The sequence below is a fragment of the Dermacentor andersoni genome, chromosome 6 (genome assembly GCF_023375885.2).
Source record: "Dermacentor andersoni chromosome 6, qqDerAnde1_hic_scaffold, whole genome shotgun sequence".
Classification (NCBI taxonomy): Eukaryota; Metazoa; Arthropoda; class Arachnida; order Ixodida; family Ixodidae; genus Dermacentor; species Dermacentor andersoni.
Genome location: NC_092819.1, coordinates 2,518,511 through 2,539,296, shown reverse-complemented (window position 1 = coordinate 2,539,296; position 20,786 = coordinate 2,518,511). Strand labels below are relative to the sequence as shown.

At 44.7% G+C, this 20,786-nt stretch overlaps 1 protein-coding gene and 1 non-coding gene across 6 annotated transcripts in view; one reads left to right on the top strand and one right to left on the bottom strand.

Moving 5' to 3' along the window:
• Positions 1 to 5,172: 5,172 nt before the first annotated feature.
• LOC126521592 (E3 ubiquitin-protein ligase SHPRH) overlaps positions 5,173 to 20,786 on the top strand; it is a 314,627-nt gene continuing 299,013 nt past the window's right edge. For 2 of the 5 annotated variants that reach the window (XM_055065744.1, XM_050170288.2), the window contains exons 1-4: positions 5,174 to 6,313; positions 8,846 to 9,099; positions 9,543 to 9,780; positions 17,784 to 18,060. In XM_055065744.1, the coding sequence (XP_054921719.1) occupies positions 6,142 to 6,313; positions 8,846 to 9,099; positions 9,543 to 9,780; positions 17,784 to 18,060 (941 nt within the window). In that variant the 5' untranslated portion in view covers positions 5,174 to 6,141. Of the gene's footprint in view, positions 6,314 to 8,845; positions 9,100 to 9,542; positions 9,781 to 17,783; positions 18,061 to 20,786 lie in introns of all 5 variants that reach the window. The other 3 variants (XR_008610294.1, XM_055065743.2, XM_050170285.2) reach the window with 3 other exon arrangements.
• Positions 5,740 to 5,812, bottom strand: TRNAT-UGU (transfer RNA threonine (anticodon UGU)). The gene has a single exon. It is a non-coding gene; the product is annotated as a tRNA-Thr (tRNA).

Here is a 20,786-nt window from a genome sequence, read left to right as displayed (position 1 = left end):
AAAAAAAGCGACCCGCGACTTATACAACACCAGTCAGAACCTTGCCCTTTGTTGTGACTTCGGAGTTGTTACGGTTGGCGTTTAGCACCACGCGTGCAGAAAGGACTCTCGCCCACCACGCCTCATCGAAGCGAAGTGTGACTTCCTAATTCGCCATGGTTGTCTCGAGTGTATGCCGGTCTGGTGGAAGCCGCGCAGTGTTTACAGGCCCTTTTTTGCGTGTGCGACTTTAGATGGACCCTTTCATCGAACTGCCAAGCTCTACGGGGGAACTTCCGCGAACCAGCAACGCCCAAAGAGAAGGACAAGCGTCTACAATTCCAGGACCTGAGGCTTGGCCTAACCGGAGGCGGGACGCCCTTTTCCTTGCAGCGGCTTGGTATCTACGGAGGCGCGGGACGCCCATCGACAAACCAGACTGCCTGTCACGTGACGTCGACGGAAGCAAGATCCCTCCTACGATTGTAGAGAGCCTATTTAAAGGGCTCCGAAATGTACTTTTTAGATCACTTCATTCTCTTCTCTTCATTTTTCACCAACCTTTGAATAAACCGTGCAAGTTTCGCACTAGAAATCGTCTCGTCCTTGCCTGCTCGCCATGGTCTACCGGATGCCTGCAGCCCGCCGACAACGCCACGCTGCCCAATAGTAACGTCGGTCGAGCTTCAATAAACAGGCGTCGCTACAACTCGGCAGCAGTAGGATACGCTACCCTGAAGTACGCAACAGGGTGGAGGACGAAAGACGGACTCTTTCCGCAGACGAAGAAGGAACGAAAAACTTTATACAATATTTACAGATAGTGGATGATAGCATACCGGTAGCAGTAAGAGCAGTGGCGTAGCTAGGTGGTCTGGCACCCGGGGCCCATAGGTCTTCTGTCACCCACCCCCCAGGTGTATCCGGCGGAAAGAGGGGTGTCTTCAGACGTATATGACACCCCCCCCCACTGGCCCCTTGAACCCGGGGCCCACGGCCCCCCCTCTTGCTACGCCACTGAGTAAGAGCCCATCAGACCGACTGGGCGGCTGGAAGCGACTCTCTCTTCTCACAGTGGTCCGGTTCTCCCTTAAATCCCTTCGGCGACCCCTCGTCTGCAGGAACCAGTTTGGGCGAGTTCTCGTCGGCAGGAACCAGGCGGGGCAGGGTGATGACATCGCCCCCGTCGAATTCTTGATTCGTCGCGCAGAAGTGGGAGTTCCCGTCGCCTCGTGGTAGCCACGTGGTGCTCGCAGAATGGCACAACAGCACCCCCGCCGCCAGATAATACATCCAGAAGTCGAGCTGTTCGACGCGGCTCGACGTATGCGATGTGCTGATTGAGTGACGTCCTTGATGGGGCCAAGGAAATGGCTTTGCCGCCCTTTCATTCGCTGGTCTTTCCTTTCTTTGGATCTGAGAAATATTACGGAGTGACCGAAAATCAATGTCAATCGCTTCGGTGAAAGTGAGCACCCTCCCATGCTCTCCACAGCGCCAAACCAAACTCCATGAAAACAAACGCTCTAACCCCCTCTGTGCTCTCAACAGCACCATTACGGTTATTGTACCAAACACGAAACACGCACCCGATAAAGAGCCCGGGATACAGACATCCACAAATAGTGCTCTCAAAGAAGACACATTCAAAGAGAATAACAGCTAAAGAATAGATTGCAAAGCAATTCTTAACAGCCATTCGGGCAGGCAAGACACAGCTGAGCCGATCGAAGAAAATTCATATTTTGCCCTGTCTCCCTCCGAGCAAAATTCTGTCACTTGTCATTAGTTTTACCAACTTGCTGACATGCGTTGCATGACCGAACAAGTGTTTCAACCTCTTTCCAGCATCCTGGCCGAAAGAAATCTTGCGCTAGCCTAGCCTTTGTCTTCTTGATAGCGAAGTGACCCGCCCAAACATTCCCATGCGTTGACTCTAAAAACTGTGGTCGGTACTTTTCTGGCCCGAGTAGTTGGTTGTACGTCCGACCCTTGAAATCCTGATATTTCCGGTACCTGAGACCTGACCTAGTGCAGAACGAGATGTTCTTTCGGGCCACTCCTTCATTTACATTTGCCTGCAGCACAGTTAGCGCAGGGTACGTCACTTTTCTGTGCTGCGATAAGTGCCTTTCGTTCAACCCTACCAAGCTGCTACCAGCAAAAGGATGCGGGACTAAGCAGTGGACCTACCACTTCAACCCTAGGCGCCCCAGTTTCCCGAGTCTCGAAAGGCTCCTCACCTACTGTCACTGACCCGGTAATTGATCCACCACTAGTCTGAGTCATCAGCCGTATCTCCCCGCCTAGACTGCCGCTGTGAGGACGTTACATCGTCAGTAATTTCCTCGTTTGAAGGTGAGCTTTCTTTGAGGGCGCGTGACCGCGATCGCGTTAATGCCATGCAGGCGACACTGGCAGAGATTCGTTTGAAAAAAGATATGAAAAGTGTTCGGATAAACTTGGACTCACGGCTGCCTCCATTTGCAACCTTCCAAACGCGCCCTCTTGGCAACTGGCAAGCACGCGCTCTGCTCTTCTACGACTTGTCGGATCCAGGCGCATTCTCCTGTACAGTCTCCGGGAGAAACACAGGACGGACGTGTAACATCCATGGTGGCGGCTGAATCGCGAAGTGCCCTGCACCTTTTTCCGTTTACCACAACATCCTGCATATATGGCTCGAGCAGCCTCAGATTTTCGTCCGACTGGCTAATGCTGGCGAACGCGATTTGCTCCTTGCAATTTGAGGAAATATGGCCTTCCTTTCTGGAACGGAAGCAGATAGTTGGTATCCGGGACTCGAACGCACGCTCTACGTCTGCCTTAGCTTTAGCGGTCCCAGCCGACTGGGCTGTCTCTGCTAGCCCTTCCCTCGCCAGCTCAGCCTTAGTCGATATTCCCTTGCTGAACTCGTCGCTCTTGGATGATTTTTTATTCGGCAAAACTGGGTTGCGATGGGAAAACCGCTTTACAGAATAGTCCTTTGTTTCTAGCTTATCTTCCTGAATCGGTTTTCCTTGGAAGTTTCGGCGCGTGTAATATTCCTCCGCGAGCCATGTTGCCTTCTCTAGGTCTACCTCTGGGAGTCTGTCCTGCAGCCAAAGTCTAACTTCCTCTGGAAGAACTCGGTAAAACTGATCCAGTGCTATGCCTTCATGCACCTTGTCGTGGTTGCCATACACTTCTGCACTTTTGAGCCACTCTTTTATGTTAGACTATAACTCGTACGCGAACTCAGTGTGCGACTTGCTGCCCCTTTTTACCTGTCTGAACCGCTGTCGAAATGCCTCGGCAGAGAGGAGGTATTTGCGGAAGAGCGTGGCTTTTACCTTTCCATAGTTCTCGTAGTCTTCTTTAGACAAGTGTGCGAGAACTTCCGCGGCCTCTCCTGCGGCAACCGAAAGAAGTTTTTGAGACCAAAGGCTTTCGTCCAGCCTTATCTTTTCACACGTACGTTCGAAATTCACGAGAAAAAGCGAGATAACACCGGGTCTATCCTGTACGGTAGCATCAGGTCATGTATTCTCAGTTTAGGCGTATCGTCTCCACCGGAAAGAGGACTTGAACGCACCGAGCTTATTCGAATTTGCTCTATTTCCAGTTCACTCATTTTAAGAGCACAATCTCGCTCTTCGCGCCTTTTTTTCTCCTCTGCCTACTTGCGCCTTTTTTGCTCCTCGGCCTCCTCACGCCTTTTCTTTTTTCTTCTGCCTCGTCGCGCATGCTTTTCTCGCTTCTCCTCAAGAATTTCTCCCCAAACCTCTTCGACTTCCTCCTCAGTTACTTCTTGTGCCCTCATAACGTCCAGAATGGCTTTCTTTCGCCTTGCTGCGGCAACCGAAATGCCCATCTTCTAACAAACATCAAGATGGTCCTGCGTCCTGAGCTTCTCCATCGCGATCTGGCGGCTCGTCTCCGGTTTTGCCTCTAAATTAGCTTTGCTTCCGAAGCCGGAAGTCTATGCAAGGCCTGAAGCGAACTAAGACAAAACCACTACAACCCTTTCAGAATACTTGAGCAATGGTCCTTAGCATTTACTTGTGCGACAAAGGTCTGGCGATGCGAAAGGTAAACTTTGGACACTCACCCCCTCCAAAGTAGTTGACGCCGGTGGTCCTTGTGGCTGTCGTTGAGCGGTATAGCGGGCGTTATCTGGCTTCGAATCCCAGAGCTTGCGATCCACTGTTGTGACTTCGGGGTGGAGGACGAAAGACGGACTCTTTCCGCAGACGAAGAAGAAACGAAAAACTTTATACAATATTTACAGATAGTGGATGATAGCCTGCAGGTAGCAGTAAGAGCGCATCAGACCGACTGGGCGGCTGGAGGCGACTCTCTCTTCTCCCTCAAATCCCTTCGGCGTTGGCAGGAACCAGGCGGGGCAGGCTGATGACGTCGTCGAATTCTCGATTCGTCGCGGAGATGGCTGTGCGCTTCTTCAAGTCGCCTCCCGTGTCGAATTCTTGATTCGTCGCGCAGAAGTGGGAGTACCCGTCGCCTCGTCGTAGCCACGTGGTGCACGTAATATGGCAGCTCCCGTCGCCTCGTAGTAGCCTCATAGTGCTCGTAGCATGGCACAACACCCTTCAGACACAACGATCACCAAATGGGGCGTCCGTGCCCACTGCCTCACCGCGCGGGCAGCCAGCGGCGGAGTGTAAACAAACTCGACCGCACTCCGCAATGCCAGCTAGCATGTCTAGGGGACAAACGCATACAACAAGCGCCTCCGCAGTGCCTAGGCAGAGTCACATATTCAAGGGGCAAAAGCCCCTACCTTGCTGGTGAAGCAGCGCACTGACACGGACACAGTGAAGACGTGGTGAAGACACACAAGAAAAGACGACACTCGCAGAACAAATACTTCATATTTATATACCTGCGCACCCTCAGGCGTGAAAGAAAATCAAGGCAAGATTAAAGGCACTTTGATTAAAGGTAGTGCTCTGCTTCACCAGCGAGGTATGATTACTAACCAATTAGCCCAACCTTCCACATTACTGCAAAGTACTACTTTTTCACTCTCGCGCCCTCTCTTTCTCGCGCCTGCGTACAAACGACTGGCGATTAGAGCTGTGCACGGGCCGCAATTCTGAGCCCGCGCCTGGCCCGGGCCCTACACTACCACAGGCGACCCGGCCCGGGCCCGGCCCGACCTGCAATAAGGCGACGCCGACACAAAAAGAAAGATCAGGAAAATCAGTTTATTAAAATGACCTTATAGAACTCTTGCATTCCATATCACAAAATCGTGAATATATACAGATGCATCGCGCGCACAGAATTGTTATTCTAAGCTATTGTGCAAAAACAACAAGTGGTCCATTGATGAAGGGTTAAGGCAAGTGCGGCGCTCTTGCATTATGAATCCGGCAGCGCTGAAGTTTCGTTCACTGCTTGAACTGGTGGCCGGAATGGCTAATAACCTCTAAGCAAGAAGAGCACGTTTTGGGTACGTGGCTTCCTTGGCCCGGGCCCGGCCCCGGCGTGGCAGCCTAGCCCGGGCCCGGCCCAAGCCCGAGTAAGAGAATCTCCAAATGGCCCGAGCCCGTGCACAGCTCTACTGGCGATCTCTCAAATGAACGTCTCGCGTTGGTGTCATTTGTTGGCTTCTTATGCTATTTCTTCACCTCCAGGCACTTTCTTCGTTCATTTGCTACGTGGCTTCAAACACATATTCGCCGATTTGAAGAGCTCGACTGTTACGCTTACGCGAAAACAACAAAAAAAAACCTTAAAACAAAAGGAGGACACTGCAGCCACCAGTGAGGATTGAACTCACGACCCCTGGTTTACAAGACCAGTGCTCTAACCACTGAGCTATGATGGCACGCGCGCGGGACGTGTCTTGGATAAAGCTATTTATAAACGTTGCAAGACAATTGTAAACTTATTACCACGGCATTTTGTTTGAAGCACTTCTTTGTTCCGCTGGCAGACTGTTTAACGTGTTTAACTCACCAACTTCCCTGTCTCTTGCGTCCGATCTAGCGCGCGGATACATGTCACTAAAGGCTTTGCAATACCTCCACCCTCTTCTCTCTCCTGCGACCTATCCCTGCGACCGTCGCACCGTTCCATTTTAGGGACCATAGTTCCATGATGTAAACTTCTGCTCAACATAAATGTAAACCGGGAGAAAGAACTAGCGACGAAAAGATGTCTTCTCGAAGGAAAGGCACAGCACCGAGACGGCTCGGCGTGCAGGAAGATAACGCTGCGCGGTGCGGACAAAGCGGTGCACTTCAACGTCTTGCAAGCGGCAGTTTCACAATAGACGAATCTGGTGGTAATGATTCTTGTCTGCCAGCACCTGCGAAAAAACGAAAAAGTGAGTGCTCCCTTGCTGTACACAACCTTAATTGGCGGGCCAACCTTACAGAGTTCGAAAGCATTATTCGATAATGTTCTACCACGCTTTGCTCTCATTCATCGCGCATTTCTCAGTGTGCGTAAATTTGTAACGTAAAACTATTCTAATCTTTTTTTTTTTTTTTTTTTTTTGCCATACAAGTTGCGAGTAACCAGTGAAAGACAGGGAAGGAAAGGGACACTGTCTAGATTTTTTTTCCTTTCGTTTTTCCGTTTGTCTAAGACCCCGTTTTAGTAAAGCGGAGCTTTAGAAACTCCAATATTTCGGCTTTTCATTGTTTTTAACGTTCCTGTTTAGGGTGCCCCTATCGACGCTCGCACTAGAATAGGCTATTCATGCATCGATCGTCGATGTTCTATGTGGTTACCTCGCTAAATTCACTCCTTCATTTTGCTTCTCTTTGCGCCCTTAGTTTCGTTAATCCATTACCCCTAGTCCATTTTGTTTTAACACCAGTGCACCCTCATTCAACTTGTGTTCTACTTTTTCATCTATGTCTGCTTGGTTTTATTTATGCTACCTTTACTGTCTGTGTTCAATATTCCACTGTTGGTCATTGCTAAGAAAAGGCTACCACTCCTCGAAAAGTCACTCTCTGTTTTTAGAACATAGTGGCTGAAAAATGTGGCACCTATTTTTACATATGAATGCCACATACTAGATGGAGGCACATGTGTGACTCGCTGAGTTCAATGTAGAGGATTGGAACTGCACGCCAGTTTCAGTGACGCAACAGCAAGAAAAATCTGCAGATCCCACACATATGTGATAATCAATGATAAGTAAAGACGAGATGTTTAGGCAATGAACATTGCTGTTTGAGGCGCTTATGACAAGCACTAAAGCTGCCATATATATAGCATATATAAGTGCCAACTACTGACTTTTACGCATGTATAAGCACAATTAATAACTTACGCTGTTCATATAAGGATGAAGCATAATTTTCTGAGGAACACAGCCAACTAGACCCCGTATTCTGTGAAATTATTTGATTTTCGCGATAAAACTGATTGAGGCAGGTAGCTTAAGCTACAAGATTTATTTGAAATCTTATGTGACTAGGCACCACAAAAAAAGATGGGGAAGCAGTCACAAACAAGCACCATTTCAAGCTTTTGGGGTTTTATGTTGTGCTTTTTTTCACTGAGTATTTGCATGGAGAAAAGGAACACGAAACATCCACTGATGTGTGTTGCACAAAATTTTAACTTGGAGCTGTAAGTGATTCAGGGCCTTCTGGAATACCTCAATATTTGCCGGTCAGAAACTTTGGCAATTTTTTCAATACTGGAAATTGAATTTACTTGTCCTAGGCACATTGAAGCTCTGAACTAACTCTATCAGCAACAGGTTCATTGGGAATGGTATTCGAACTTTTCTTGAATGTCCAAAATGAGCCCCACACTCGGGGTCAGAGCTGTGCCCAGGCATTCAAGTTTCTAGATAACGTCAGGTAAAAATGTGAAGTGAGCACACAAGTACGCTAAGTCACTTTCAAGTGTATCGTTGCGAAGAACTGTGTGAGCCCTTCTCACAGCAATGCTCAAGTCTGCTGCAAAAATGTTAATAACAGCCTTTACACCGGCAAAGCGTTTGTGGTAATAATTGGTTGCCTTCAGCCACATTTCCCAAGATGAGGCAAAGACAAAACACGGAAAACACGCATGATAAGTACTTAAGGAAAAAAAAAACAGGCATTTTGCCTAAAGTTCCAATCTCTAGCGATAAGTGAAGCCTTCTTTGGTGTCTTCACTTCAAATCACCATCTTTCCATTTGTATAGCTCAATGCATGCTCTGGTCTTGCTTTACTTGCTCCCTACTCATCTGCTTCTGTCGCCTACTTCTTCTTTGTTGCTACATTTCATGGCTTTTAATGCGTTAGCATTATTTCACTTCTTGTATCTTGTTCTCCTTGTCTGCTGAGCACCTTGCTAGTGGCACGCGCCCATTCTGGGGGATTGGCCAAGAAAGTTGCACGACTGGCAAGACAGCAGCACCCGCCGAGCGTCCATGAAAACTTGCTGTCACAGCAAGTTGTTGTAGAATTGCTGTCACATCTATAGAGTCTTCTGGAATGTGTGTTATAAGTGGAGTACTTGTGACAACCACTAAAAAGGTTGAGGGAAAGTGACTTCAATGAATATTCTTATTTGAATCTGTCTCTGTCAAGCTGTCTCAGAATTGCAGTACAAAATGTGAATGAGTATAGAAGTCAAACCAGCTTGAACTTATTTGCTGTTTGAACTTATTTGCTGTTGAAGGCTAGGTGCTTTGTTACTTTACTGGGACGATGAAGCAAATGAGGTGTGCTAAATGACAAAACAAATTACACAGTGTGAGCGCTGTGTGCTACAATTAATTCCCATTGATCACACAGATGAGCCTTATCCACGTTCACTCAAGCTTGACAAAGTGACTGGTGATCAGACTCCAGCCTGCAGCAAATTATATAGTACTTCCTAAGGCTTCTGTGATTTTCTTTTCAGGCAGGAGCAAGAAACTGCTCTTAGATCAAGAACTAGAGAGCCTTCTGGAAGGCTGTGATTATGCATTGCAAGTGGAGCGTCAAGATGAGCATGCAGATTGCATCATGTTTTGTCTCGGCCAAGTCCAGTTAACTGCACATCCAGTATCGGATGGCAGGAGACTGGAAGATGCCTTGAAACGTAGCTACAGACTTTTTATTGGGTGCAAAACTGAGCAGACTGACTGTCGTGTGGTTTACAACTGCAGTGACCAGGTATGGTGCGCATGCATTCACTCCTATCGGGTTTTGCTTATGTCTTGTGCATGGCAGTTATTTACCATTGAAACATTGCAAAATGCAATATGTATGTGATTTTACACACATTTAGCTAGGCATACCTGCAGTTATTTTAATAAAGATGTGCACTTATCTTTCAGGGGTTTTCCTTAGCAAACTTGGCCATGTGGCATGTAATAAAAAGGTGTTCTCCCATCGCACATGGAGCAAACAGTACACTACACTGCACTGCCGAGACTACAGTTCACACGAGTTTTATATGGCGAAGTCTGTGGAATCATGCTCTGCTTAGTGAAATTGTGGGTTCAGTTGGCGCACTGTTATTCTGTCCATTCATTGCCTTTTTTCTTTGCTTCTCCTTTCTTCTGCACTTTGAGTGCAACTGGGTTGCTCATGTGCTGTGTATTTTATCCTTTCAGTGGCTGTGCTTTGATGCAACATTGCTTGCTGATGAGGGTGTGCGGCTCATCCTCTCGCACAGAAAATCTGTCTTTCTTGAGGTGGCAAAGGTGGAGGACTATTGCATTGTGTTGGATGTGCTGCTTTCACCAACAAATGTCTATCACCTTAGTCATGCCAGTGACTCGCCACGCAACTCTGTAAATTGGGAAGTGCAGACTCTCGTTCACCATTTCTTCGGCATCAGTCACACTTCAAGTATGTCCCGCTGTGCTTTGTATACACTGGTGGTGTTTGCTGTGCATGGTGGTTGCCATGTGTTGAAGAGAGCCGAGTTGTGTCCAGCATGTCGAATCACAGACATGCTTTGTTGTGCACCTATGATGTGTGCTTATTTGATCCACTGGACACTCAAGAGTGCTTGATTACAAATTTAAATTCACTATAGCAGTGGTAGCTGCTTGAGTTATGCTCTAACAGTAGAGACACCTGGTGCTGGTGTTATGTAATTCACAAAGCTGCCTGCTGGCCTTACATCCGGAGAAAATGAATATGAAATAAGACATCTTTAACGTAGGAAGGAACAGCTCAAACAAACAAAGCCTTTTCATTTTGCTTGCACTTGTGATTTCTTGTAACTGTGTTTGTCTGCAGAAAGCAATCTGCCGAAATATTGTCTCAGTAACATACATTTCTGAACAAATGAAACATAAATAAGCCAAGCATAACTACAATTCGTTCTTTCATTTCATGTTCTGTTAGTTTGTGGAGTGCCGCTATGAATTGGTTGTGGCCTTACACCATCTTTGGCAGCAAGAAAACTAGCAGTGTGAAAGTGCACTCTCAAATTATTACTCTTAAGATGTGCTCTGCTTCGTAATTTCCTATTCACACTTTAACTGCTCACGATAGTGTTATTCATATATGAAGACAACGCATGCTTTTGAATTACAACTTTCTGCACTTGAGGATATATCAAGCAAAAGTTGTCTGGCTATTTCCGTGGCCCTAGCATTCGTAGGAAAAGACTCAAGTGATCTACAGTACATGATGTGTCACGCCACGCTGCTGTTTATCGAAAAATGTCCAAACCATTTGGTTCCCCTTGCACTGAATTGCCGGAGAAAATTTCTTCCCTCGCTATTATGTAGCAACCATTGTTGGTTGCATGTGACAGTGTATGGCCTAATGCAGTATCCTTTGTCGTACAAAATGCAAGGGCCCCGTCTGAGATAACACACTCACTAAACAAGATGTGCACTAATTCGTGCAACTAACACATCAAAGACAGCACAGCTGTGTAAGGGAGCTTTAATGCCATTCGGAAGTATACTAGAGGTCTGGTTTGCCACTGCTCGAAAAGACTTAGCAAACACTTGACTGTGTTCGGTGCAATTTCCTCACCATAACAAAGTCTCTTCTCATGCTTCACTACATCTGAGCTCAGCACTTTTATAGTCTCTGCTATATAGCCGACGTGTGATCTGGTATTCTGCATGCGGCTGCTTTGGTTCTCCGATGCAGGCTGCCTTGCTGGCTCTTCGTTGATTAACATTTCATACTGATTTCGCTGCCTTCACCTTTCATTGTCATTGCTGCATGCGAGCCATGTGGAACTCCCCTTAGCAGCTCTTGTGTAAATAATTTTCCCAGATATGTGCATGTTGGTTGACACAGGTCAAACAGTGAATAGCAGTTGTAAGCTTGGGACCTTTGTTGCTGGTACCTTTGCAACTTTGAGACATTTCCTTCCATGCACTGCCCTGGGGGAAGACTCTGGCACGAGAACATGCAGTGTGCAAAAACATCATCTCATCGCACACCGACAGGAAAAGAAACCAAATCAGTTCTGTGGAAGTCTGCTAGGTGGCTGAAAGTTCACAAAAGGGAAAGTTAACATCCACTTGACTTGTAGCACAAAGCTACAATAAAATACAAACAAATACATAAAAAATAAAGATAAGAAGAAGATAAGGAAAGGAAAAAGAAAACAATGCCAATTGCACAGAAACCCGCTTGGATGCCATGCATAGAAAGCATACAAGTGGGTTTGGCAAACATAGCGTTGTGTCGTACACACAACTCTGCGTTTGATGCGCGAGTATTAGGAGTGTCAAAGGGAAAAATCTATGTGTGTGAAGTGTGGAAAGCCGGTCACGTGGTAGAGGTATATATATATATATATATACGTACGGGTACAGCTAGATATGGATCTAACGAAATTGACAAATGCTCGAAAATTTTTGTTACAAGGAGGTTTTCGTTATATGCAGTTTCAACATGAAAATCCGAAAAAAAATGCACAAATTAAACAAAGGGAAAACTGGAGGTACTTACCCCAAATGCATTTATTTAGGGGCAAAAAGCTGTTATTTTGCTCTGTTGCTTGTTCGTGAGGGATGCTCGTAAGACATCGAGGTACACAACGCTGTTCCATCATCATCTGGCGAGCCCGTGACGGGGTGCCAATTGTCACTGGCATTGAGCACTTCCTTCACGGAAGGCAAAGCATGTGATGAATCGACCTCCGAAGTTCCATCATCATCACTGTCATGTCAGATACTTTCCACCAGCACCTCATCCAAGATCTCTTCCATAGTGGTGGCGCAGTCATCCGCATACCAAAAATCACAAAGCTGCGCGTCGTCGGGGGCTGCTCAACTTGCGCGCATTGAAACCCAACCTTCGGCGAGATCGGGCAGGCCTGAAAGCTCTTCCTCTCCACTGTTAGTTTCCGCAGCCTGAACCTTTTTTGTGATCCGGGCCTTGCTGAAGCAGTTCATATTAATGTCTGCACTTGTTTCCCGCCAGGATGCTTCAAGCATCTCAACTGCTTGAAAAATGTCCACCTTTGTTTCCCGCTGAAAGTAATGCTCAGAAGCAGCCTTTAGATTATTCTGCACTGATAGGAACACTTCACAATCTTAATAATTCCTCTGTCAAGGCGCTCATTGAGTGAGGTACAGTTTGCGGGTAAAAACTGCTGTTTACTGTTACACAGCTCGAGACATTCAACATAGTGCACAGCACAGTTGTCTATGAATAGACAAATTCTGCGGCCTTGTTTCTTGATGTCTTTGTCGCTCTTTCACCCAGTCACTAAATATGCCCTGTGTCATCCATGCTTTCATATTTGCCATGTATTGCACAGGCGTTCTGTGTGTCCCTTTAAAGCATCTGGGTCAGGTGCTTTTGCTGATAACCAGTGGGACTCGCCTGTCACTTCCATCCAAACTTATGCAGAGCGAAACAGTCAACTTCAACTGAGCAGTCAGCTTCAAGCAGTCAGCTTCAACTGAGGCTGTAGGCACCGGCCTATTGCTTGTAGATCGTTTATAGACTATCTTGAGGACTCCGTGTTTGCATACGGCTACCAATAAAGAGCAGGCTACACTGCTGCAGTACTTTCAGCCAAATAAATAAATACTTCATGTGAAGCTTCAAGTGAGTATTTACTGCACCGCAATTGGGGCGCGATTGGGGATCGTTCGGAGCGCGCATTCGGTTGCGCCATGTGTGATTGGCCTAGGCTGCGCTGACTTTGTCAGCCGTGCAAAGTTGGTGCAGCCTAGGCCAACGCCTCCCATAGTTAGACGAGGCATTGCTTTGGCTAATTGCGTCCGGCGCAGTCGACCGCACGCTCGCAACCGAATGCGTCCTCCGAATAATGATCCCCGATTGTGCCCCGGTTCATTGATTGATTTGCAGATGTTTCTGACGCGTTTTTTACGTGATTTTCTATATCGAATTCTGGATATATCGTACTTTTTTGCAATCACCGCGCTGTTCGATATATTGAGGTTCAACCATTTATATATATATATATATATATATTTTTTTTTTCCCCCGCTTCTTCAATGGTAAGGACAACACTGCCTTGTCTGTGGCTCATAGCAGCCACCCATGCGTTGTGTTTTCTCGATATGTTAATTCCCTGTTTAGTGCAAAAAATTTAGAAGCCATTCCACCCTGTGAAGGTGGTTGACTACTAAAGCTGCTATGGTGGTATAAATTATGTTGGTATAAAGTTTTTTTGGTAACTATGCTACCAAAATTCCCCTTGGTCACCTTATCAGGCACACACTATGTCACGCACTATGTCACGCAGTACGTCATACATACACAGAGCTAACGCCAAAGGGCTTTTACGACACCGCTTTCAAGACGGTGTTGTTGACGCAGCTGTGACGGAGTGCTGTTTAGACGCAATTGGCTGTTAAACTGGCCCTCGACGTACAAACAAACACGTTTGTTTGTAATTTGTGATTGAGCATACTTCCTGGTTAATTAGCTGAATGAAACTTGGAAAGGCTAGGGCTTTATTCTAGCAGACAAACATGGGGCTGTCTGTTTTCCTCCCGTAGAAGTCTATGTATTGACAGCACACGGGAATTCCACAGTATTTACAACTTCACTGTGAACTATGTAATTATGAAATGGAAATGAAACTCGGTGTAATGTTGGAGTCATCTTAGTGGCTAATGTCAAATAATTTGTTTTGGTATAGTTTTGATAAAACAAAAGTTAGTCGTTTTCTGTAACCATACTCTCTCTATAGATGCCCATGTATTGACAGCAGATGGGAATTCTGTAACGTTTGCAACTTGACTGTGAACTTACTAACTACTACTACTACTAACTTACTAGAGTCATCTTTGCGGTCAATTTCAGTATGATTTTTTCCAAGATACCCACATTAGATTGAGAACTACAGAGCATTTGTGAGAAAGTTGGCTTTGCTGCAAGGCATTTCCTGTTTGCCACCGCAATTTTTTCCGGAGTGTAGCCATAGACAGTTTCGCTGTAAAAAATAAACATTTGCTTTAGTCGTGAATTTTTCTCTTCAACACTTTATTTGGAGCCACGTGTCCTTCCCACGGGTTTTCCCCCTTTCTTACGCTTTGGAAACAAACGTGTTCTCACTCTGATAAAGGCCAGGTGACTGGCCCAAATGTTAAAATGGTCGTATTTCTGGTGTTGATTATTTCCTTGGGTTCAGCGAACACTTCGTTTTGAATATATATATATATATATATATATATATATATATATATATATATATATATATATATATATATATATATATATATATATATATATATATATATATATATATATATATATATGCGCTTCGAAGAGGCAGGACGTGTGTTGCTCCTGAACAACCTTTTCAATGGAATGAACATGGTTTAAATTGTAGATCTGGGACCTGAAAGTGCAATGTAGTGCTAACACATTTCTCTCGCATTTACTTCTAAATTGCCACTGTCTTTTTGGGAAGCATATATAATTACTGCAGTGTGGGGCATTGAAGGTGACAACACTGTCACTGGATTGAGTTTTGCCTGAAGAAGATACGACTGCTCATGCATATAAAAAGTAACAAGCCTTTTGGTAATTTAATATGAATGTAGATGGTGGTCTGAAAAATAATAGAATATACATTTGAAATAGCACATATAGGAATGGCCTGTAACACTATTATTTGGGGCTTTGCCAAATTTGTCTTCGATGGATCAATACAATGACATTCTTTTGTGAGGAACCATAGTTTTGATGGCCACAGAATAGTTGTCGATACTTGAGTAAGAAGAATCAGCCATGGAATTTCATTTTTTCTCATTAACAAAGCTACGATTATGAAACTTTAAGTAATTATAAAGGATTTGTTCTCCTCTTCATAAGCTTATTTCATTTTTATGTAACCTCTATCTTTTTTGTAAGGCAAAGAACATTGTTGCATTTCTTGTGCAGGATTTTTTCACACGCTAACCTTTTGCGAAAGTTATAATGGTATAGCTTATCGGGCTTGTTACTTAGTGCAGAATGCGTTCTTATGAAAACATAACATTTTGAATTATTCAAATTTTATTAGAAGTGCTTGTTATGTTATTAATATATGTTAGAGGTAATGTAAGTGTGCATAGATCATTGTACCCTATGCGCATTCAGGAATGTATATGCTAAATCTCATTATAGAGGTACCTAGACAAAATATAGCACTTAAAATGTGAAACCAAGACATAAATCAAGACAAAAAAAGTGCATTTAAATGCCCTGCTGGGATGTTGGATGTGGCCTAGGAGGACCTGCCTATTATGTTTTCTTTCTTTTAGAATGTGTGTGTGCTATCCGAAAGGGTCATTAAAGCTTCTGAAACAAACATGTGACTCGCACGAGCACAAGTCCTTCCAGTTGAATTGTTCATCATTTGTTTCTGATGCCTTATACCTACGCATCAATTGTTCGAAAATTTAGATGACTGACAACAATAAGCATAGTGGGTGCACAAAATTGTATTTTTTCATATTAGTTTGCTCCTTGCTTTGCTTCTAATTTATGCTGTTGCAGATGTTTCACTATTTCATATTGACTTCATGTAACAATGATTTTTGGCTTTTGCATTGTACTAAACTAATGTCGCTTGAATTAATAAGGTGGAGAATGTAGTCTGACCTAAAAAACTTGTTGCAAAAGTCGTGCCATGCTTGTGGAAATAATTCCAATGGGACAAAGCTGTAACTTAAGAAGAAGCTCTTTAGCTCAGGCCCAACTCTGATGCCGCCCATTCAAATACATGTAAAACACAGAAACACTTTTCTGAGATAACCACTGGGCCAATTTTAATTAAATTTGTTGCATTTCAAAGGGAAAGTTAAATTCTAGTGAGTGTTGGAAGCAGGGTATTGATTTAGGGCCCGAATTTTTAAAAGAAGCTTTCAGAAATTTGTAAGTTTGAAAAGAATGAAAGCACGAAGTTCACAAATACGTAGCCCTCCACTAAAAAAGCTATCGCAGCTCTGTAAACTGCATCCGTTGGAGCATCCAAAACAAACAAATTCAGTATGTAAATTTATACTTTACATGAATTTGTTACATTGTTTACAAGCATTGTGCAAAAATCCTCACATAATAATGGTCTACTTGAGAGCTATGTATAATGCATCAATTTTTTCCAGTTTATATGTACTGTTTGATACAATTTATGGAATTCCGATGTTGTTTTAATTTATTGCAGAGTTAGTGTTGTGCACTTGATAGTTACGGAGTTCTAAAAATTTGCGATTTCTAACAAGTTTTATGAAAAGGAATTGAGGGCCTAAATCGAAAATTTACTACCAACGGTCACTAGATTTTAACTTTTACTTTTAAATGCAACAAACCTCGTCAAAGTTGGTGCAGTGGTTGCTGAAAAAAAAACTATTTCCCTTTTCCCATGTATTCAGATAGGAGCCCTCAAGCTAAAGCTTGGTGATAGATGAGTAGTCTATACTACTGAAGCAATCTTGGCGATGCTGCAGGGCTGGTAACTGTATAATTTTTCTATTGGCTGCCTTTAAACAGCAATTAAGTGGACGGCACATCCACTTGGTAGCTAGTATATGCCGAAGTCCCAGCATGTGACCTCTTACATCTTTTAGTTCGCTGCAGTGTGCGCCACCGAATGTGAGAGGCCATTCTGATGAGCCACCTCTAATAATGGCCTTTCGCTTTCAGTATCAAAAACATGTATTTATGTGATCTTTTCGTAAGGCATGTATTTCAAGTGTAAAATTTCACACGAGAGGTGTTCAATAGCTACTCTCTCTGAAACTAAGCTTTTTGCATGTTCCAAAATTTTGTTGCCATTTAGGAGACATGAATACAGGACTGGCATTACCTTTGTGAACACATGTACCTTTGTGTTGGTTTTGTCTTGCTGCAATTCTTTCTGCAAGTACTGAGCAATTGTCGAAATCACTACGTTGCACCATGCCTTCAGAATTGCGGATGGCATTTGATTGCACATGATAGAACTAACCTAAAGGGCACACCAAGAATATTTCATGCCGTTTGTTTCAACCGTTAAGGGTTAAGCAAAACCTCGAACGGTCTTGCAGAATGCTGCCAAGAAGCACGGTCATTCTGGAACAGCACAGTAATGATTAAAATTTTGATGCAATTTAGTTTGGCTTTTCAAGTGTGAGCTTCAGTTTGTAAAGAAATGCCTTTGGATTCTTAGAATGGAACTTTTATGCTTACCTTTAGATGGTGAAATGCGAATATAGTGATCGACATAATAAGCACTTTTGTTTGCTAGTTACTGTACGGCATGGTCCACTGTTCAAAGGAACACACAATCATAGAGCAATTTTCCTCTGTAGAAGGGGCCTAGCTGAGACAATGGCCTCTCATGTGTTCCCTTTAATGGTGGATTGCACTGCATATTTCATGCAGTCAGTCTGTGAACCTTTGTCCACTCTCATCTGCTGTCTTAACAGGGCACATTGAAACGGAGAAGTTTCGGAGACAGGACTTTGACTTGCTCTACGCAAGGATTGCTGCTGCCCAGTCACTGCATCCTGCTGCAGATGAGGACGTGAACGATGTTCAGCATGCAGCATTGCGGCCCACACTGCGGCCATACCAAAAGGAAGTGGTCAGGTGGATGCTGAAACGAGAGCAGCCGCTTGCTGAGATCTCGGTGGACAATTTCCTGTACATGCCACTGGTTGACTGCTATGGGAAAGTGCTCTACTACAACAAATACGCAGGCTTGTGAGAATGGTTTTGTTTTTCTGGTTTGTAAGGTTTGCATCAGACCGTCTTTTCCATCCGAAAGCTTTTACTAAGGCATTTGATGGTTCGCAGCTGGCACTTCTTCAGTTTTAGTTGTAGTTGTAGACAATGTGACTAATCTGACTTTCTGCTAGGATTCAATGGTCTAGATTACATACAGATGGGGAAAGAGAAGTGACAGCTTACAACTCCATTGGTGCTTGCATTAGTTACTATAATCCGCAAGGAAATAACATATATCCTTGTTTAGAGGCAGTACTTATTTTTCATAAATTTTGGTCCAACTTTTCTTGGTGCAGTTCATATGCAAGCAACAATTAAATGTGTCTGCTTAGAAAAATGTATGCCTTGCCCCATTTGGAGCCTTTATTTTAGTGTTATTTGCCACTCATTGTCAGTGGCACATAGTACGCAGAGGTGGCGCAGATGGCATCTGGTTTGCTGCAAGAACGACGCATCCCACATAAGGTTATGTGATGAAGACAGCTACTGGGTTTTCATGCAAAATATGAACGGAACAATTCAACCGATGTTGTCTGCACACATTAGTGCTGCACAAGCAACAGATGCTCACTGTGCAAATGTATACGATGCGTATGAAGAGTGCAGTCCCTATGTGCACAACACTCAGGCAGCTATGCACCACCATCCAATAAGAAGGGGAAAAGTTACTGACAAGCAGTAAGCTGTAAGTGGGCATTTTTAAGTAGCGAAATTAACCAAATTATAGTCAACTTCCATTAACCCTTCGAGGGTAGATTTTTTACGCCAGATGTGACCGTCCAGGGTCGATTTTTGTTATTGCAGATTCCAATTCTTCTTAGGGAGTTATTTCGAAAGAAATTTACCGTAATTTTTCTAAGGTGACCCTTATAGTGAGAAAAAAATATTTTGCGTTGGTATATATGTACTCTTCATTCATGAATAACAACAATAAAAAAAGAAATATACCTATAAAAATTGAAAATTTTATGCATTGTTATAGTTCAAGGCTTTGAAAATGCATACACGAGAATATTTCGCAAGACTCAAAGGGTTCCTGCTCTTACACTAATATGTACATCCATAGTGTAATCGAACTGCGTAGGTGCGCGCACTCAGGAAAACTGTGTGGTTGTGTGCCCGTCAAAAAAAAAGTGTAACAAACTTTCGCGAATTTTCATCTTATCACAAACTAAAGGCAATTAGTTTTCGGGAGCCTCAAAAAAAAAAAAAAAAAAAAAAGAAAAAAAAAAAAGCAACGGAAACGCATGCACGGTGGCATCCTTCCTATGTGCACCCTTGTGAGCACTAAACGAGCAAGAAACAAGCGGTCGCCCTTTGAGCGATTAGTAACGAGATGGCCATCAGTTTGTTTTGCAAGAAGCCGAAACCGCTCGCGGAACAAAACCCTAGCCACTTCTCGCCTGCCCGTGCGCCAATGTGCGAGCGGTAGTATATAGACGCGCTGGAGCAAACTAGCGCTAAAACAAACCATGCAACGAAAAATGAGAGAGGGAGGCGCACGAAAAAAATTTCCTGTATTCCCACATAGTGGCAGCACATGTGCAGCACATAGTGGCAGCCACCATATGAGATAACAGCTGTATGACGTCATCCGGATGAAGAAGAGGGAATGACAATGACGGCACGACTAAGACAGCATGACGGCGGTATGACAACGGATGCATGATGGCATTTGTGTGATGAAAATGCAATGGCTATGGCATGGCAACGGCAGCATAATCACGATTGCATGATGGCAACATGATAACAATAGAATGACGAACAAGTAATGACGTTGATGGATCAACAAAGGTGGTATGACAGTGATGACATGATGATAATGGGATGACAATACTGAAGTGACGACGATGATGGTAGGATGACGACGTGTACCGGCGCGACTATCGCCTCTAAAGCAGATGAAGAAGAAGATGGGCTCACGTGCAGGTAGCGTGAGAATAGAACACGCTAGCACGCTTGATCTGAGCGGCCGCGGTGCCGGCTGCTTCCGGGATATTGTGCCTCTTTGGCCCGGCCGGCTTAAATAAACCATGGGCACGGCATTTACCTCTTCGTACCGTACCCCACAAATTGGTGACTCGGATGACCAAACCCAGCCTTCCCACAAATTGGTGACCCGGATGACCGAGCCCAGCCATGCATGTGTCAACCCACAAATTGGTGGGTTGACGCACCGACTCTACCAAGGTGAGTGATGTGGCCTCACACAGTTCAGCAGACGTCCCACGGTTGTAGGGTGTACGGGAATTCCACATCGATGTGCTGGACATCTGGTTAATCCAACTGGACAGCCACTTCCTTCTCAACAAGGTTTCAGGCTCTGACTGTGTTCTAGGCTCCAGCTGTCATTCCCCGGCCCCGACTTCTACAATGACTTGCAGGCAGCCATCCTTGCTCATGACGCCACCTCGAGTGCTCATTCTTTTACAGCTGGCGCTCTGTCACAACAGGTCTTGCTATTTGAACTGTCATGTCATTCCACATCTTGTCGTCTCCCATCGCTTACGTCCCCGCATGCCAATTGTCAGCATGTACCGGCCCCAGCATCAAACTTCAACTTGGTCTCAAACCGCAACTCGGTCTATGAGCCTCCTCCTCATCTCAAAGGCAGCTGCGCGATGACTCTTTCCAAGGAATTCCGTGGGCCAAACGCAAGTGCTTTCAGCTATTCTACGGCCCCCTGCTCTCTTTCCTTGGAC